The 16,786-nt window shown below is 48.9% G+C and overlaps 6 protein-coding genes across 6 annotated transcripts; 3 read left to right on the top strand and 3 right to left on the bottom strand.

Moving 5' to 3' along the window:
* Window positions 1-323: 323 nt before the first annotated feature.
* Window positions 324-1,949, bottom strand: B0J16DRAFT_263058 (ATP-dependent RNA helicase DBP5; the record flags this gene model as incomplete). The annotated part of the gene is made up of 4 exons (XM_046123326.1): window positions 324-821; window positions 872-1,109; window positions 1,168-1,653; window positions 1,705-1,949. 4 exons carry the CDS (start codon window positions 1,947-1,949, stop codon window positions 324-326), a joined length of 1,467 nt encoding a protein of 488 aa, XP_045986880.1.
* A 509-nt stretch (window positions 1,950-2,458) lies between these two features.
* Window positions 2,459-4,416, top strand: B0J16DRAFT_68002 (uncharacterized protein). Its single transcript, XM_046134285.1, has 4 exons — window positions 2,459-3,262; window positions 3,313-3,986; window positions 4,045-4,128; window positions 4,184-4,416. The coding sequence occupies exons 1-4, from the start codon at window positions 2,671-2,673 to the stop codon at window positions 4,277-4,279; spliced, it is 1,446 nt and encodes a 481-aa protein (XP_045986879.1). The 5' UTR covers window positions 2,459-2,670; the 3' UTR covers window positions 4,280-4,416.
* A 324-nt stretch (window positions 4,417-4,740) lies between these two features.
* On the bottom strand, window positions 4,741-6,489 carry B0J16DRAFT_334049 (uncharacterized protein). The gene is made up of 3 exons (XM_046126923.1): window positions 6,189-6,489; window positions 5,289-6,132; window positions 4,741-5,236 (listed from the first exon to the last, which is right to left on the bottom strand). The coding sequence occupies exons 1-3, from the start codon at window positions 6,244-6,246 to the stop codon at window positions 4,939-4,941; spliced, it is 1,200 nt and encodes a 399-aa protein (XP_045986878.1). The 5' UTR covers window positions 6,247-6,489; the 3' UTR covers window positions 4,741-4,938.
* A 3,715-nt stretch (window positions 6,490-10,204) lies between these two features.
* B0J16DRAFT_67918 (DNA glycosylase) lies at window positions 10,205-11,985 on the bottom strand. The gene is made up of 2 exons (XM_046134284.1): window positions 11,904-11,985; window positions 10,205-11,840 (listed from the first exon to the last, which is right to left on the bottom strand). Exon 2 carries the CDS (start codon window positions 11,642-11,644, stop codon window positions 10,466-10,468), a length of 1,179 nt encoding a protein of 392 aa, XP_045986877.1. The 5' UTR covers window positions 11,645-11,840; window positions 11,904-11,985; the 3' UTR covers window positions 10,205-10,465.
* Window positions 11,986-12,905: 920 nt separating this feature from the next.
* On the top strand, window positions 12,906-14,692 carry B0J16DRAFT_67893 (Anp1-domain-containing protein). Its single transcript, XM_046134283.1, has 5 exons — window positions 12,906-13,304; window positions 13,359-13,987; window positions 14,038-14,085; window positions 14,144-14,359; window positions 14,411-14,692. The coding sequence occupies exons 1-5, from the start codon at window positions 13,132-13,134 to the stop codon at window positions 14,557-14,559; spliced, it is 1,215 nt and encodes a 404-aa protein (XP_045986876.1). The 5' UTR covers window positions 12,906-13,131; the 3' UTR covers window positions 14,560-14,692.
* Window positions 14,693-15,816: 1,124 nt separating this feature from the next.
* On the top strand, window positions 15,817-16,663 carry B0J16DRAFT_380860 (Snf7-domain-containing protein; the record flags this gene model as incomplete). The annotated part of the gene is made up of 4 exons (XM_046131106.1): window positions 15,817-15,991; window positions 16,052-16,256; window positions 16,322-16,530; window positions 16,581-16,663. 4 exons carry the CDS (start codon window positions 15,817-15,819, stop codon window positions 16,661-16,663), a joined length of 672 nt encoding a protein of 223 aa, XP_045986875.1.
* Between the last annotated feature and the right edge of the window lie 123 nt (window positions 16,664-16,786).

Below are 16,786 nucleotides of genomic sequence, written 5' to 3'. Positions count from 1 at the left end.
AATGAATGATTTTCTCTGTCTTTGGTATCTCAGAGCCCGCATGAAATGCTACATGTACAGGGTAGCTAGATTTGGCCCGTCATCATACTTCATCTCAACACTGCGCCAGCACAACCAAATCAAAGTTGGCTGATCCAATGATAGCGATATATTCGCCTCGACTGCATGGCGCAGCAAATTATTTCATCGCGGTCCATGTAGCCCTAATAGGTCATGGCGTTGTCGGCCATTCCATTGTGATTCATGCCGTGAAATGCACCGTTAAAGTTAGGAGTGCCGTAGTTCATGTAACCAGCACGGTGTCCTTGTGGCGCGGGTGTATACTAAGCACCTTCGGCGGCCTTAGGTTCAGTCGCACTGGGGGCGTAAGAAGCCTGAGCTCTGTTCTTCTTGATGACCTCCTTCACACGTTCCTCAGCCTCATCCCAGTCCTCGGTATCAAGCTTGACCAAATCAATACCGTACATCTCGGCAATCTTGCTCAAGGCATCGAAACTTTTCTTATCGTAAACGAAGCTGATGCTGACACCGACACGGCCAAATCGTCCAGTTCGGCCAATACGGTGAAGGTAGGTCTCGGCATCGGGTTCCGAGTCACCTCGTCCCTTCATGGGGATATCATAGTTGATAACCATGGACACACTGGAAACGTCGATACCACGAGCCAACACATTGGTGGTAATGAGAACCTTGTTCTCGCCTTGGCGGAACTTTGACAAAAGGTTGTCTCGCTCGGATCCATCAAAGGCGGCGTGAAGGGCAGAAACCTTGTGACCATCTGCGACCATTCGTCTCTGGATCTCGTTTGCGCTTTCTCGGGTCTGTGGCTAAGTTAGCATTCTGTAGCTCGACGATACAAACTGGCACGTACCTTGACAAAGATGACAGACTGGCCGATAGTCATTAAACCATAGAGTTTGCACAGAATGTCATACTTGATGTTGTCATCAGGACAGTCAATGAACATCTGAGAAATGCCCTTCACAGTAAGCTCACTGCGCTGCAACTTGAGGCTGTGCGCGTTGGGAGCGAACTTGGTGGCATACTTCATGACGTTCTCAGGGAAGGTAGCAGAGAAAAGAAGCACCTGGATATGGTTAGGCAGCATGCTGCAAAACTTGTCAGCAACATGTCAATCAAGTATGGATCCTTTCTTCAATTTCTTACTTCTTGACTCGTAGGCACTGATCGCCCAGGCCTTGCTGGTCCAGCATGTTATCGGCCTCATCTAGTACGAGAACACGGAGCTGGGAGATATCTAGCTGTCGGCGTCGAATAATGTCCATCACTGTGCCAGGAGTACCGACAATGACACTAGCTCTGACGGGTTCTCCGCGAGGAAGGACGCCGGGAATAGCAGCAGCAACCTTTTTGTTCTCAACGAAGCGCCCGATGGCGTTGATGACTCCTTCGATCTGTCGGGCAAGCTCTCGACTGGGCGCAAGAGCCAAGGCTTGGGGCTGGTCAGGCTTGCTGAAGTCGACACGCGACAATATCGCCGTGACAAAGGCAGCGGTCTTTCCAGTTCCAGACTGTGACTGAGCCAGCATGTTTCGTGGAGGGTCACTGAGCATCAGGGGAAGGGACTTGCCCTGGACCTTGGAGGGCTTCAAGAAGTTGAGGGAAAGGAGGCCCTTTAGGAGGTCTTCACGACTGTAATAGATTTGTGAGTGAGGACCGTGCAGCAAATGGACTTCCACTTACAGGCCGAGGTCCTGCCAGGTAGTGGCAGAGTGGAATGGTGTAGCTTCATTGTTTTGGAGCTCGCTCAGGGAGACTTCGACATCCCATTCAGGCTCCTGGAGGCCAGAGCCGCCCAAGTCTTCAACATTGCCGTCGACTTGGCCAAGCTCGCCAGAAGCAGCAGGAGCATTCTCAGCGGGGGTCTCAGCGGGGGTCTCGGTGGCGCCCTCTTCGGGTTTCGTAATGCGGCTCGCAAGGTCGGCCATGGTGGGCAATGTGTGGTGTTGTGGGAGAGTAGTTCGGTCGCAGGGTGAAGAAGAAAGGTCGGTATGGTGGGGGGAGGCGGTGGTGACCAGTGACGATTTTGACCTCGAAATAGAGCTCTTCCTTTATCTGCGCTAGGAAACAAGCTTTGGCTGCCTGGTAGAAGCAACTGCAAGCTTTTGTAATGCGCGGATACTCGCAGTAATACAGTGGCAAGATGCAAATGGGAGAAAGAAATAAAGAAATAAAGCAGAACCTAAAAATCACTTGGGCTTAAAGGACATGCCATGGAACTGCAGTCACCATAGGTGCCTTAGTAGGATGAGTGAGTGGGAGCTTCCAAAGTTTTGGTGGGGTCTACGTGAATCATTGGAGGGGCAGGCAGGCAGGTGCCCGCTACTCTCTGGTAGCCCGGTCAGTGGCTGCTAGGTGCTCAGGCTTGCCCGGGCATCTAAGCTCTGCAGGTACCTGTTGGCTCCCGTTATTTACCCGGCGCATTCACTCTGTCGCAAGCTCATACTTCAATCAATACTCTCGGTCTCTAATACTTCACATAAAAACGATATGCGAATACAGACACCCGGTTTCCTGTTACGAAAGAATAGAGAAACCTTGCAGAATGAACCCATGGGCTAAGGAAATAAAAGAACAAAGCACATTGAATTGAAACACCGTCCAACTCTACACACCTTACATCATCCTGGCCTCCAGCTATCTACAACAATGGCAGCTCCTCCTCCGCCGCCTCCCCAGGGAGCGCTCTCACTCTACGAAAATCTCCTCGATCCCAACGAAAGCTCTACAGCGTCAGCCACAATCTCATCGGCGCCTGTTCTTTATAATCAGGCAGACAGCGCATCGGCAGAAGCGACTGCCAAAAAGCCCATTGATCCCGCCCTTCGCTTTCAACCTATACGCCGCCCTCAAGTTAAACAGACAAAGACGAAGCCAACATTTCCTAAAGCCGTTGCTTCCAAGCAAATCCCTACCATTGCTCCTCCAGCTCCTGCACAAGCAAAGACCACATTGGCCGACTGGGCCGCTACCGAAGAAGATGAGTGGATGTATGGGATGGGCGAGAAACGACAGCGCGGTGGCCGCAAGAAAAAGAAAAGGAGGCAACAGGAAGATATAGAAACCAATTGGGATGACATCTACGATCCTACGAGGCCAACTAACGTGGAAGAGTATCTTCATAGCGATGAGAAGGTCCAAGAGGTCAGAGACTGGAAAGCTTTGCTTTATAAACACCGACGAAAACGCGTTGAGAGCGACCTTTCAGATGAGGATGAAGACGCCCGACCTGTACCTTCAAGTGAGCACAATCACCATTGCCCAGGTGTTCCGCTTCTAACTAAGCATCAGATCATTTCGCACCGCCCTCCTCCTACTCCTTTGTACCACCGCCACCGCCTCAATCGCCTCCTGCAGCAGCCCCGGTACCTCCTCCGGACGATGCGACTGGAGACGATGCCTTTGCTCGCCGTCAAGCTCTTTCTCAGGCTCAACCAGCTCCACCACCGTCACCCCCTGTGACTTCGAATTCAGCCACGATATCACGCGCTCCTATGAGATATACACAAACTCAGAATGAGCCGGAAGCAGCAGGAGGCGATGCAGAAGATGATGGCTACTCACCGCCCCCAGCCCTCGGTGCTGGTTCCCCTTCACAAGCCGACGATGATCTACAACCTCGGTCAAGCCGCCCAGGACAGACGGGTTTCGCACAGCGACTCATGAGTAAGTATGGGTGGACTAAAGGCAGCGGTTTAGGTGCCGATGAGTCGGGAATTATCAACCCTCTCCGCGTACAGGTCGAGAAACGACGGAAGAAGGCAGATGCCGATGGCGGAGGCTGGGCTGAGCCTGGCAGCAAGGGCAAAATCATCGGAGGTAAACGAAAGGAGGAGAATGCGGGCAAATTTGGCACTATGAGCGATGTTATAGTACTACGAGACATGCTGGAGAATATGCCTAATTTGCAGGAAGAGATTGCGGGAGGTCTAGGACAAGAAATTGGAGAGGAGTGTGGAGAAAAGGTATGTTGGTATCGTCTTCAAACCATGTTATGCTTCGGGACTGACGGTGATGGTACAGTACGGACGTGTGGAGAGATTATACATCGACCAGGAGAGCCGCAAGGTCTTCATCAAATTCACAAACCAGGTTTCGGCACTCAGAGTGAGTTTTCTTCTCTTACCTGATTATGATTCAGTCAGCTAACCACATCGCACAGGCTGTGAACGAATTAGATGGTCGTGTATTTAATGGCAATACGATCATACCAGAATTCTATGATACGGAGAAGTTTGAACAAGGGATCTATAACTAGATAGAGCTTTCGTGGCAGAAGATGAGAAGAGATGAACAAATTATTCCCAGTATTTGGAATCAACGATACCCAGAAGGCCAATTGTGGAGAAGTTGAGAGGTCAGGCGCTGTAGCAACAAAGGAATATCTGATAACGCATTCTTGTTCATGTGAAATTCCCCTGTCACCTCGAGGTTCTCTCCACAATATCGCCAATATGAGATGCGAGGGGCTATCGATACTGGAGGGCCCTTCTATGAACACCGGGAACTGGATGATCGTTATACGTAGTGTCCAACTTGGGCACTCTTAATCGTTGAACTTGTTTCTGGTACGGCGAGAACAGTCCCACTGCACAGAAACAACGAGCAGATCATAAAGCAAGCACAAGAAAATTAATGCTTAGTTTTGCTAAGCAGCAGGGGGAGAAAAAGAACTTAGGTAACATTCTAGGACATCACTTCAAAGTCGAAAGAAAAACGTTCAAAGTCCAAATGCAATCGATTATTAAGCTCTAACGGGTTATCCTTTACACGCAGTTACCGCCCCCATGAAAAGCAATTTGTGCCCCATGAAGGATGACCAAGCACAATATGTCGTAAAGAGAAGTCGGGAAACATAATGACGACAAAGAATGACGCCTTTAAAAAGAAAAGCTAACAGTTTTGCCTCGTCTATGCTTAGAAGAGCTGGGCAACAGCAGCGACACCAGCAAGGGCAAGGACAGCCATGTTGATGCTGACGCTGCCGGCGGCACTGTCATCGTCCTCGTTGCTTTGGGAAGAACCGCTACCATCGCTCTTCTGGCCACCGTCCTCACCCTTGTTGGCATTCTTGTTGTTGAAAGAGCACTTCTCCTCACCATCAATCTTCTTGTCCTTCTTCATGTCGTCGAAAAACTTGCAGAACTCCTCGATATCGGTAGTGGAAGAAACGACGACACTTCCGCTAACCTGCTCAAGCTTGGGAAGCTTGACCCTGTGAAAGTTTGCGTTAGAAAAGCTGGTAGACAATGATGATTTCAACTTACTTCTCGAAGCTGCCTCGGAGAGCAACACCACCGGTGACCTTCTCAAGCTTGGGGAAATCATCGATGGCTAGGAGCTTGGTGTTGTTCTGAATAGTGAAACCGCCACCAATCTCCTCGAGCTCGGGGAAAGAGACGTTGGTGAGCTTCTTCATGTCAATGAGAGAAAGAGTCTCTTCAATGACGGTCAGGTTGGGAGCGCTGAAAGACTTGAGCTCGGGGTTGGCGCTAAGCTTCAAGCTCTTGGTAACCTCCTTGAGAGCGGGGACCATGAAAGACTTTGCGCTGGAGATCTGGATCTCGGCAGCAGTCTCAAGCTTGTTCATGGTAATCTCCATGATATCGTTTCCGTTGTCGAAGATCTTGAGCTCGGAAGTGATGTTGACAAGGTCAGAGTTGAAGGTGTTCATCTTGCGGTTGTTGTCGATCTGGAACTTCTCGACGGTGGCAACGCTAAGACCGCTCAGGTCGCTGATGAAGGTATCGGTGATTTGAATGGTCTTGATCTTAGTAACACCCTCGGTACCAAAGTTCAGCTCACCGAGACGGGGAAGCTTGATGAAACTAAGCTCGCCCAGGCTGGTGAGGGAGGAAAACTCGAGGTTGCTAAGGGCCTCAAGGTTGTTAAGCTCGAACTTGCCGCCAATGGCGTTGATAGAGGTACTGGAAATAGAAATGATGTCGCCAGCACTCTTGGCAATGAAGTCACCCTTGATCTGCTTGGGGCCGTTGATGACAACGGTACCAGCAACGCTCTTGTCGATAGTAATATCGCCATCGACAACGTCGCAGTCAATGCTGGGAGTGGGCTCGGAAACCTTGATGTTGCTTGTGCAGGTGGAAGCGGCTACATATAATCGTCAGTCATGTTCCAGCACAGAAGTATTCATATATAGAACGTACCGGAAACCGCGGAGACACCGAGTGCCGCAATGGCAGAAAGAACCTTAACGGAATGCATTATGATCTAAATAAGCACAGTTAGATATTGTCGACTAAAAGCGATCGCGCGAGGGTTGGGTGCTGGTAGCGATTATTCGTATGAATGTCGCTCCAAGATGTAATTGTCTCGAAAAAATGTGATACTGCAGTGCGAGATGGCAGGACAGGTTTGTGTAGAGATGTTGATGTTTTCGTGTACCCCCTTTTGAGTGAAAGGGATGTTTTTGGAGGTTACTAACCTATTAGGAGATGTGAGATAGATGAGGAAGGAAGGAAGGAAAGGAAGCGTAAAAGTCAGATCTAAAGAATAGAAACGACCCAAGACGCTGAGAATATGGAGAAGGAAGACGGTGTAGTGAAGAAGTTTTGGTTGTTCGAGGCAGGTGAGGGAGGAGGAAAAGAAAACAGAAGGTAGGAGACACGGAACGGGTCGGTTGAAACCAATCAAGCACAAGCACAAGCCAAGTGAATTCGCGTCTCGGCGAGCTGGAGCTGGAATAGTCGACCGAGCGACTCGATCGTCCAATGCAATACGTACCTATTTTGTAATTGGAAAAGATCCTGCGATTTTGTGGATGGTGTTTATTTAAAATCTTGGGTGGTTTCTCGGCGAACGATCGAGATATGCAGCAGGGAATAATCGTACAGATATTCTTTGAATTAGGTAGATAAAAGTCTGGCGTATGGACAGAAAGTCACAATTGAGCCTGACAGGAAACGAGTGGCGTGAAGAGAAAAACTGGACGAGAATATTACCGACAATGAGAGGAAGTAAGAGTTCGACGAAGGGGAAGAAAAAGAGGAGGAGGAAATGGGAGGGAGGAGATGAAAGATGTCGACCGAGATGAGTGCACGGTGGGAATTCGGCGTCGCCTACATGGGGGTTGGCTAAGCTAGGATGGCAATGGCTAACCAGGGTGGCTTGGAAGCTAGGTGGGTTCCAAGTTGGATGGCAAAGTGACAGAGCAGGGCACCAACAGGCCAGTTTCGGCTCCATCAATCCAGGGGCTCTCAGACAACAAGACCCGAAAGAGGCCAGTGACCGGCTCGAGGAGATGCCAGGGCGAGGTCAAGGTGCGAACGGGTGTGGCGGCCCATGAGCCTGGTGTGAGAAATATCTCCATTTGGGCGGCATGCACTAATTTCCTACTAAATGGTTAAGAGACATGTGGGTAGATGGATGGATGGGCCCACGTCTGCCTCAGACAATACAATCTACGATACGGATACATCACCAAATTATTGTCCATCAACAACCATTGAGTGACTATCAAGACACTAGGTAGCAAATCATTGACTTTTTCCCTCTCCTCTCTTCCTGCCTCGGCTGGCGACATACTACGGACGAAAGTGGGTAAACTATGTGTATGCTCTTTTTTGCTACTTATCACTCTAGCCAAGGTCTGATATACACCCACAGCACTCATACTCTCCCGACTGCATTGACAGGATCTTATGCTTAACGGCCGCGTCAGCAGCCCGAGATGCAACAACCATGACAACACTTTGCTTCAGGCTTTTTGGCCAGTATCGATTCAGACCAAAACAATCAACAGGTCCAGTCCATTACAGGTTAGGCCGCGGGTGCCCGCACCTAATCTTTGACTTTAACTAGAGTCGTTACAGGTGCATTAGCGGGGTCTATTCAGGTACCGCATCTCTGGCCGCCGCAGCACCCGAATCATCGGTACCTACCACTAGACTTTAGATTTCCTCTTGAATTCACGTCTAAAGCAATTCTTAACCTTCCTTAACGGGACAATGCATCCTCTTTGAAAAATGTGAGTCTCTTCATGCTTATCTGCCGACGAGGCTTTCCATCGAGACAAGATATTCCCAGGCACTTGTTCCTTAAATTAGGTACCAATTCATCTCTGGACGTCTAATTCCAGCGCATCGCATGCAGGCGAGATTTGCACCCCATTTCAGCTATGGGCGCTGCTTCATGTATCCGCTTTGCATATCCACTAGCAGGGGCTATCATCCCCATGTCCCCAGAAGGTAAATCGAGCTATGATAGCGAGGAACTTCCAAGACCAACCGTCTTCGCCCGTCTCAGGCCTTTCGCCAAGCATTGATTGAAGTATCTGCTAACAGACGGAGACAATTCACCGCATTCCCGATCAAACTCGTCTTGTTCCATTTGCCTCTCATGTTTCGCCCGTATCCGCTTGCGATCCAGTCTGGGTCTGGAATCAGAAGCTTCAGTTCCCCTTCTCCCACCAAGACGTCATTACTCAAGAACTCAGCCTCACTTATCATGATACTTGTCTGTGGCAATTGTAACACGACGGATCTGTCAAGACCGAGGCGCACTACAGCATGGTGCGCACAAGGTATAGTTACAATACTGACACGAAAAGCTGTCCAACCATACCTCCACTGCCCAGTAAACTAACACAGGTCGGTATATCCGTGCAGTCGATAAACCTGTGATTCATTGACTGATCTGCTTGATCTCCATCGAGAATTAGAAGCGCTAAGCATTAATGACATTGAGATTTGATATTGCCAATACGATACGATACTAAATATGTATCTAAGTCGGCAACAGGGTTTCCAGAAGCTTCAGGGATACGAACCAAGGATGCCCAAAGCTTCTCCCTTTCTTCGCATCATCATTCCTCGTCTTTGTCCAATCTTATAGTATTGGCTCTCATTTGCTATCTGAGTCCCTTATATTATGCGGCTTGGAAAAGATATTGCCTGACTGGTAGCTTAATCTGCAGCCCGCCTGTCACCGAACCCACGTGCTTTACGGATTCAAGATGAGTCTCAGTCTTTTCAGGCGATCATCCTGTATCAATCCTGGCCACTCCTATCCCTATATCGCTGTGGATAATGAGAGAAGTCACTCATTAGACTGGGGCATGCTACGGATAGATCCAGTGTTGCGATTCTAAAAAAGCACCTCTCACACCACCCTTTAACCCAAATCCGCCCCTGGTTTGTTTTGTTGCCAGGCTTCGAGAACCCATAAACTTGTTATCATTTTGGTTTCACTTTTCAGAAAGCAAAAAGTCCTTGATTCAATCGAGGATCATCATAATCATGATCATAATCATCCAAGTAATTAAAGGCAATCGACAAAGCAATTTTCCCCTGCGTACCTTCTATCTCAGACAATGGCTTTTCAGGGTTCCTCGTCTCACTTCACATTGCCAGTCAACTCTGAATGTCTTCCCACCAGAAATCTTTGGCTGACTGAGAAAAGTCATCGATATGACATGCAACGCTGAACTAGTTTATTAGTGTAAATTCGTGGATTTGTTCCCGTTGGCTGCTCGGCCGAATCTTCCCGCTGTCTAACGACCAAGAGCCTCGAGTCTGCGCCTCCATTCCATTACCGCGTGTAAATCAAGCATACTCGTCCGCCTCTTCGACGCGTTGTACTCTCCACACGCAGCCAAGCCTGCAGCTTTGTGTGGGATGGCAAATGGCCAGGATGATTTTTCCATATCGTTCATTCCCAGCCAGTTATCGCTAGCTAGCCAAGCTGGCCAAGTCTGTCCCACATCCCGCATTCAGTGCCAAGGAGACACCCAGCGAGTTCGCGATTTGCGAAGTGGTCGCAGAATGTAGATCAAGGTTTTCTTTCCGGAGGCTAATCGTCTTTGGCTTTTCGGTTTGAGCCATTAAACTGTTATTCTAGCCGGATGGATGAGCTAGGGCCAATCTTGAACACGTATCCATGTGACTGATCTGTTGCAAAACCCATCTTGCTCTTCTTTGTCTCTCGCAACCTTGGCATTGTAGATGCATCGAGGCCCGCCGCAGTCCGGCAAGGGCGTCTTGGGTCCGATTCGTGGCGCAACCGTCTTCACGCCGTTGCAGGAGCCAATCCACAAAAGAAGGCCTCCCCTGGGGCCGATCGCCGATGACGAATCATGTCTTCACGAAACTAAGCCAAACCAATGGGTGCTAACTATTTGATGTGATACTTTGCACCAATGAAGACTCATGCACTTTTGTAGAGGAGAAAACATTATCAACCGTGTCAATGCGTTTGGACAAAGAATACCACTCCCACTACAGTATGTAACCATGGTTGAACGCGTATCCCGGGCTCATTTTCCCGGGTCTGGACCACCGAATATTAACTTGCATGAGAGTCGGTGTCGTGACATCATCACCATTCAATGTAACGGTGCTTGTGGAAGCATATGCAGTCAACACCATATGATTAGCACCAAGATAACAGACACAGGCGCCATCGCGAACCGGGCAACGTAACTTGATTACTCCATGATGCTAATGTCTGTCTCTTCGACTCGCCACATGTACCACATGAAGAGACTCCGATATGGCGAGAACTTATTGGACAGTTCGGTCATATCCTGTTCCGACATATACTTCCATTTGCCGCCCTTGGCCTTGAGTTTGGCGATATCACGTCCAACGAAGGCGGCCATCCCTCTCTGAACGCCCAGATCACCGAGCGAGAAGACGTCCATCCTTTTGAGGGCAAAGCACGCGAACATTTCGACAGACCATTTTCCGAGACCCCTGACTGCAATCAGCTTTTCCATAACTTCCTCGTCCGAAGCATCATGAAGCATCTGTGCACTCAGGTCGCCGTTGACGAACTTTTCCGCGAGTCCCTTGATATACTCAGCTTTGCGCTGTGATAGCCCTGCTGTCCGCAGTTCCTCGATTGATTTCACGGCCACCTGTGATGGGTGGGGGAACCGTACACCAGGCTGTTGCTCAAACAACGCAATGAACTTGGTTTTGATTGACTTCGCTGCTGCTCCTGACACTTGCTGTCCGATTATGGAACTCGACAGACTTTCAAACGGGTCAATCTTCTCTGCTAGTCCCTCCGGTGAAAAGGTGCGACAGTGATGGCTCTCGACCAAAGGCCTCATGCGAGCATCGACGTTGATAAGATAATCACAGGCCTCCTTCAGCAGGTTCTCCGTTGTCGTTTTGACCTGAGGAGCCTTGCTGGGCGAGACAGTCTCAAGATCTCGTGAAGCGACAAGCCTTGATGTCTCCGGTGAGAGGAGCGTCGCATTTGTCAGCTTTGGGTCCGCAAGTCGTGTAACCGCCGCACTGCGAGGTTTCTTGCTCGAACTTGTAGGATCAGCAAAAGCTCTTGCAGCAGCCGGCGTCGGTGTCACTGGTGGCGGAGCTGCTGGAGTGGCAGGCTTGCCTTGTGCACGCTTTCTTGGAGGCGTAGCAGGTGCTTGTGCCTCGTCTTGGAGATTGGCAGCTTTGCGCTTTCGATTATTAGTGTTCGATGTCGTTTTGGTAGGCATTTCTGCCCTCGTCGCAGCTATGGTGCTAATGCGTGAAGAGCGCCTCGTGACAGCCATGATGTGACTTGATCTTATCTTCGTCCTAAATGGTCGTGATTGTAATGTGAATAGCTGTGCGACAAAAGAGTGACAATGTCGTAAAAGCACAGCGCGCATGAGATAAATGAGTTGACGATCAATACCCCGCTATGCTCGGTGTCTTTGACAGATTTTGGTCATTCGTTTCATAAAATTCGTCGACTATGTCTGATGATAAATGAAGTCGTCTTGCTCTGCTTCACGTTCGTCAGAAGGAAGTATAGTTGTGGCAAGTGCGCCCTGCCTATGTCATTGGTCGATCTTCTTGGCGCTTCTGGAACACAAGACGTCAGCGGATGAAGATCCAATCATAGGTACCAGATGGGATGCTACCTACCTACCTACCTACCTAGGTATGTAAACAATATATATTTGTTAGGTGCCATGCCTAGCTAAACATGCAGTATAAGCATCTGATCATTCGTCTGTTTGAATGCAGATAAATGGAAGGTTGGCATGGTATAGTCACTCACGTAATAAATAAACGATCATCAAATGGACAGTTGCGCTATTGTTGTAAGGTTGATATCCATATCAACAGCACCTGTCCTGACACTTGATTTTAAAACAGGCGGATATGCCCATCTATCGATAGAGTTTAAGTTACTTGCTCCTATTTGTGTGTGCTTTATCCATCTGATCCTATCTCATGCGAATGGCTACGATTCGATTCTGTTTCACAACAGATTCCACATCGGAACTAACTTGGTATAAGGCCATGTGTTGGGTTATGATAGAACCACGGAGATTGAATCCAATCGCTCTTGTGCTCTTATCTTTACAGCACGACATGAAATCCACCGAACGATTAATCAAGGACTGAAGGATCCGTTGTCGAATAATTTCATTCTGGATGCTACCGGGTAAGTACATACCCACTCTTAATAAGGATGAGAGGCACGAGGTATGTCAGGCACAGTACAACGGACCTGACAGCTAAATCCACTGGAGAAATGGATGGCTTCCGGAAGCACTAAAAGGCTCCCGCCGGAAACCTGCAAAGCCTATCCCTGCCCTGTGTAACACCTGTGGGCTGCTGTACTGCACCTTGTGGAAGTGAGCTGTGGCAACGTAATGTCATCTATCCATACTGGTTTGTTTTATTTACCTGACCTGGCTTATTCACATCCCACGTCAGTTACTTGAACACATTTCTTATTGAGAGCCACCACACTCGTTTCTGGGTTCACCGTCGGAACTCGATCAATGCGAGTAAAATCGAATCCCAAGTGGCTACTTTGGATACACTAGAGTCTTTGCGCAAACAGTAACAGCTTCAAAGCGTCTAGCGAAACCCCTGTACGAGCATATCAGGGTCTCCTCTGCCCACAACCACGACCGATAACGCAAGGGCCGATCTAAACCTCACCGAAGCTCTGTGGTACGGCAACGAAGTACTGCAGCGCAATTGACGACATCGAACGTACCGAAACCAAAAGAAGCAGTTCTCATCATCTACCTGCTGACGACAACGTGTGAAGGGCTGTGGCCAGCTCCGGTATCGAACTTGCGACAGACGATTATAGACGACTGCGTGGTCGGGACGACCACTCGAGGAATTTGCCATGCTTCTTTCCAATGGTGGGCTCAATTGGAAGGCCGCAAGGGCACAGATGCCCCAGAGCAGAGTGTTGCGCAACAACATGACCCGATCTCGGTTGCTTCTCCTCCTGGGTTTGACCGGTATCGTGATGCTATTATACCGTAGTCTTCGAGCAACACCTCCTGGACCACAGAAGTACTTACACTCACAACCATAATCAAGACCGTACAATGGCTGACGACTGTACAGTGTTCGATGCTGGGGCCCAAATAAGTCACCCATGGAAATGACACCAAACGAACATGCCTTGTGGAATGCGCATATGCAAACACCCGTCCTTTTCAACCACCACAAGCCTCTGAAAGTTGAATCTCCCTCAATTCAGCATGTCGATTTGAATCCTATCACTTCAAGCCCTCAAGCCATCATCCGGAACGAACGAATATTGATTCTAACACCACTAAAAGACGCCGCTCCCTTCCTGAAGAATTACTTTAAGCTTATCGCCGAGCTTACATATCCGCACCGCCTGATCGATCTTGCGTTTTTAGTATCCGATTCAAAGGACGACACACTTGCCGTACTTGCTTCCGAATTGGATCACCTGCAAAAGCGAAAAGATGGGGTTCCGTTTAACAGTATCACTATTGTCGAGAAGAACTTCCATTTCCATCTTAGCCAAGATGCGAAGCAGAGACATGGATTTGAAGTTCAAGCGCCGCGTCGCAGAGCTATGGCTAAGGCGAGAAACTACCTGCTGGCTACAGCTCTGAAGCCGGAGCATTCATGGGTGTATTGGCGTGATGTTGATATCGAAGAGGCGCCCAAAAAGATTTTGGAGGACTTCATTGCCCACGACAGAGATATTCTTGTACCCAGTAAGTCAGGAAGAAATTACATTCTCAAAAATGACACTGACGATTCCAAGACATTTGGTTCCATAGATTCGAGAAGGGGGTTGATATTGAGGGTCGATGTAAGTACAAGTGTGTTTGGCGTATGTTGATCACAGGGTTGCTGACATTCAGTCACAGTCGACTACAACTCGTGGATAGAGTCGGACAAGGGTCGAAAACTGGCCAATAGTCTGCCAAAAGACACCATCATCGTAGAAGGCTACAAAGAGTTCGATACGGGGCGTGAATATATGTGCAGAATGGGCGACTGGCGGGAGAACAAGGATGTTGAACTTCAGCTCGATGGTATTGGCGGTGTCAACATCCTCGTCAAGGCAGATGTTCATCGATCAGGTGTGTCTCAAAACGATATGGATCACAACCCGCAACTAACATCGTCTCCAGGCATCAACTTTCCAGCTTACGCTTTTGAGAACCAGGCCGAGACCGAAGGTTTTGCCAAGATGGCCAAACGAGCCGGTTACCAAGTTATCGGTCTTCCCAACTACATTGTCTGGCACTACGATACACAAGAAAAGGGCGGTAACTTGTGAAAATGGCAGGCTTGAAGCTTGGGATTTGGATTCGCACCACCTTCAGCGTATCCTACCACCTTTGGACTATCTCAACCATATATGCAGACTCATGATGTTACGCCTGTTAATGTTTCCAACATTCTTGCAACTGCTTTGATGCCAGCTCTCAATTTGAACCTGGCACACTCTGCAGAACATCATTTTAACTGCAGGTATCCTGCTACACCCTTAACCCAATCTATTGCACTTTTAGTACGGTCTGTGTTGGCGCTTTTGGAACTTAATGATGGATGGGTTTGATACGACGAAAATTTTAGTAATATTTGGGTATTGGCTTCTGGTTATCAGTTGGGAGATGCATCGTGTCATCCAGCTTAATTTGTATATCAATAGGGGAATCAGGTCTCCGAGCATATCGGCACAGAGGGAGGGACATGTAACTGCAGCAAAGTACAAGTTGGTTATGAGATACTGGGCAGTGGACCAGTTATAATGCCAGACTTGATCAAATATACGATCCGTGGTCAGCTCTGACTGTGAAGGCTCAAGGTAGTCGTATCAAAGTGAGCACATGGACTACGCTGAATATCTCCCGGGTAGGACTTTGATATGAGTTCTTCCGAAGGAATTACGAAAGCCCGAGTGTAGTAAAATGAGACTAATAGAGGTGAATGTAAACAGCTGCCTATTGACTGCTAAGGCAGCACCTATCTGTTCAGTACATATATGGTAATTCTGCGAATAACCTCATGTTGGGTTCCTGAGACAGGCGTTAGCACGAATGACTTTCTACTTCGGGAATTGGCCATGTGAATATTGCGTCACATGGAGCCTGTGCACCTGAGCGAAGTTTCTTCCCTCTTGCAATATGAGTGGCTATCCCCACATTATGCAATTAAGAGGAAATGGCGGGCAAGGAAGCGTGCCGTCATCACACAGGCAACGATAAGAGTCCCGCAGGCTACCTTTAACATAACACTACCTAAGACGACGACGCTGACGACGCTGACGATTCCAAACGAAGAAGTCAGAGCATCAAATTGTTCGATTTCATCTAGTCCGATAGCCCTGTATATCCTAGGTGACCCTGTGAACCGTAACCCTCTTTCAGCCTGACCCCACTACCCGACGTTGACTCGAGGCTCGCTACGCTATTTTCGTACTTCAACAACATCAAACGAGACCGATTCTATAAGAGGAACAGGACGGACACTCCTTATCCTCATCTACTTTACTCTTTCCATCCATCAACTTTAGCGATCAGCAACCGTAGACATGTGGGGTTGGTTCGGTGGCGCCGCGGCCCAGAAGCGCAAGGATACTCCCAAGAATGCGATCCTCGGGCTGCGAGCGCAGCTTGATATGCTGCAGAAGCGCGAGAGACATCTCCAAAACCAGATCGACGAGCAGGATGGCATCGCACGCAAGAACGTGAGCACAAACAAGAACGGTATGCGGTTATCTCAGCGGTCAGGGTAATGCGGGGCAGAGATACTGATCTAGATGATAGCGGCTAAGGCGGCCTTGAGGCGCAAGAAGACACACGAGCACTCGCTGGACCAAACCGTGTCGCAAATCGGTACTTTGGAGCAGCAGATCAACGCTATCGAGTCGGCCAACATCAACAAGGAGACCTTGGCTGCGATGAGCGATGCTAACGCGGCAATGAAACATATCCACAAGGGTCTTACGGCGGACAAGGTGGATGCGATTATGTACGTCCTCGCCTTATGTCATATATGATACTCTGGCAGTTGTGCATGTACTAATATTGTTGTAGGGACGAGTTGCGAGAGCAGAACGCCATGAGCGACGAGATCGTCAACGCTATAACTCAAACCCCCATGGGCGAGGCCATCGATGACGACGAATTGGAGAACGAGTTGGATGAGCTACAACAGGAGCAACTTGATGAACAGATGCTCAAGACAGGCACAGTTCCTGTGTCGGATGCTGTACACAAGCTGCCGACGCCGGCTTCTGCTGAGCGTATGTACTTTGGCCACATCGTATCACTTTGGGATACTAACATGTTGCAGCTGTATCGAGCAAGAATAAGGCCGTGGAGGAGGACGACGAAGAAGCCGAGCTTCGGAAACTGCAGGCCGAGATGGCCATGTGAGGTTACCAATAGAGAAGTTTGACGATTGCATAGCATTTAGTTGGTTGAACCTAGGGTGAAGCTACACCATCTGCCGCGTCTTTTATATCAGACAGGAGACTGCTGGCCGATGGTATTCTGAGT

This window comes from Fusarium flagelliforme, assembly GCF_020744385.1.
Source record: "Fusarium flagelliforme strain FIESC 12 MPI-CAGE-AA-0113 chromosome Unknown B0J16scaffold_2, whole genome shotgun sequence".
NCBI classification, from domain to species: Eukaryota; Fungi; Ascomycota; class Sordariomycetes; order Hypocreales; family Nectriaceae; genus Fusarium; species Fusarium flagelliforme.
Note: the sequence above shows the minus strand (reverse complement) of the source record. Positions and strands in the feature narration are given on the sequence as shown.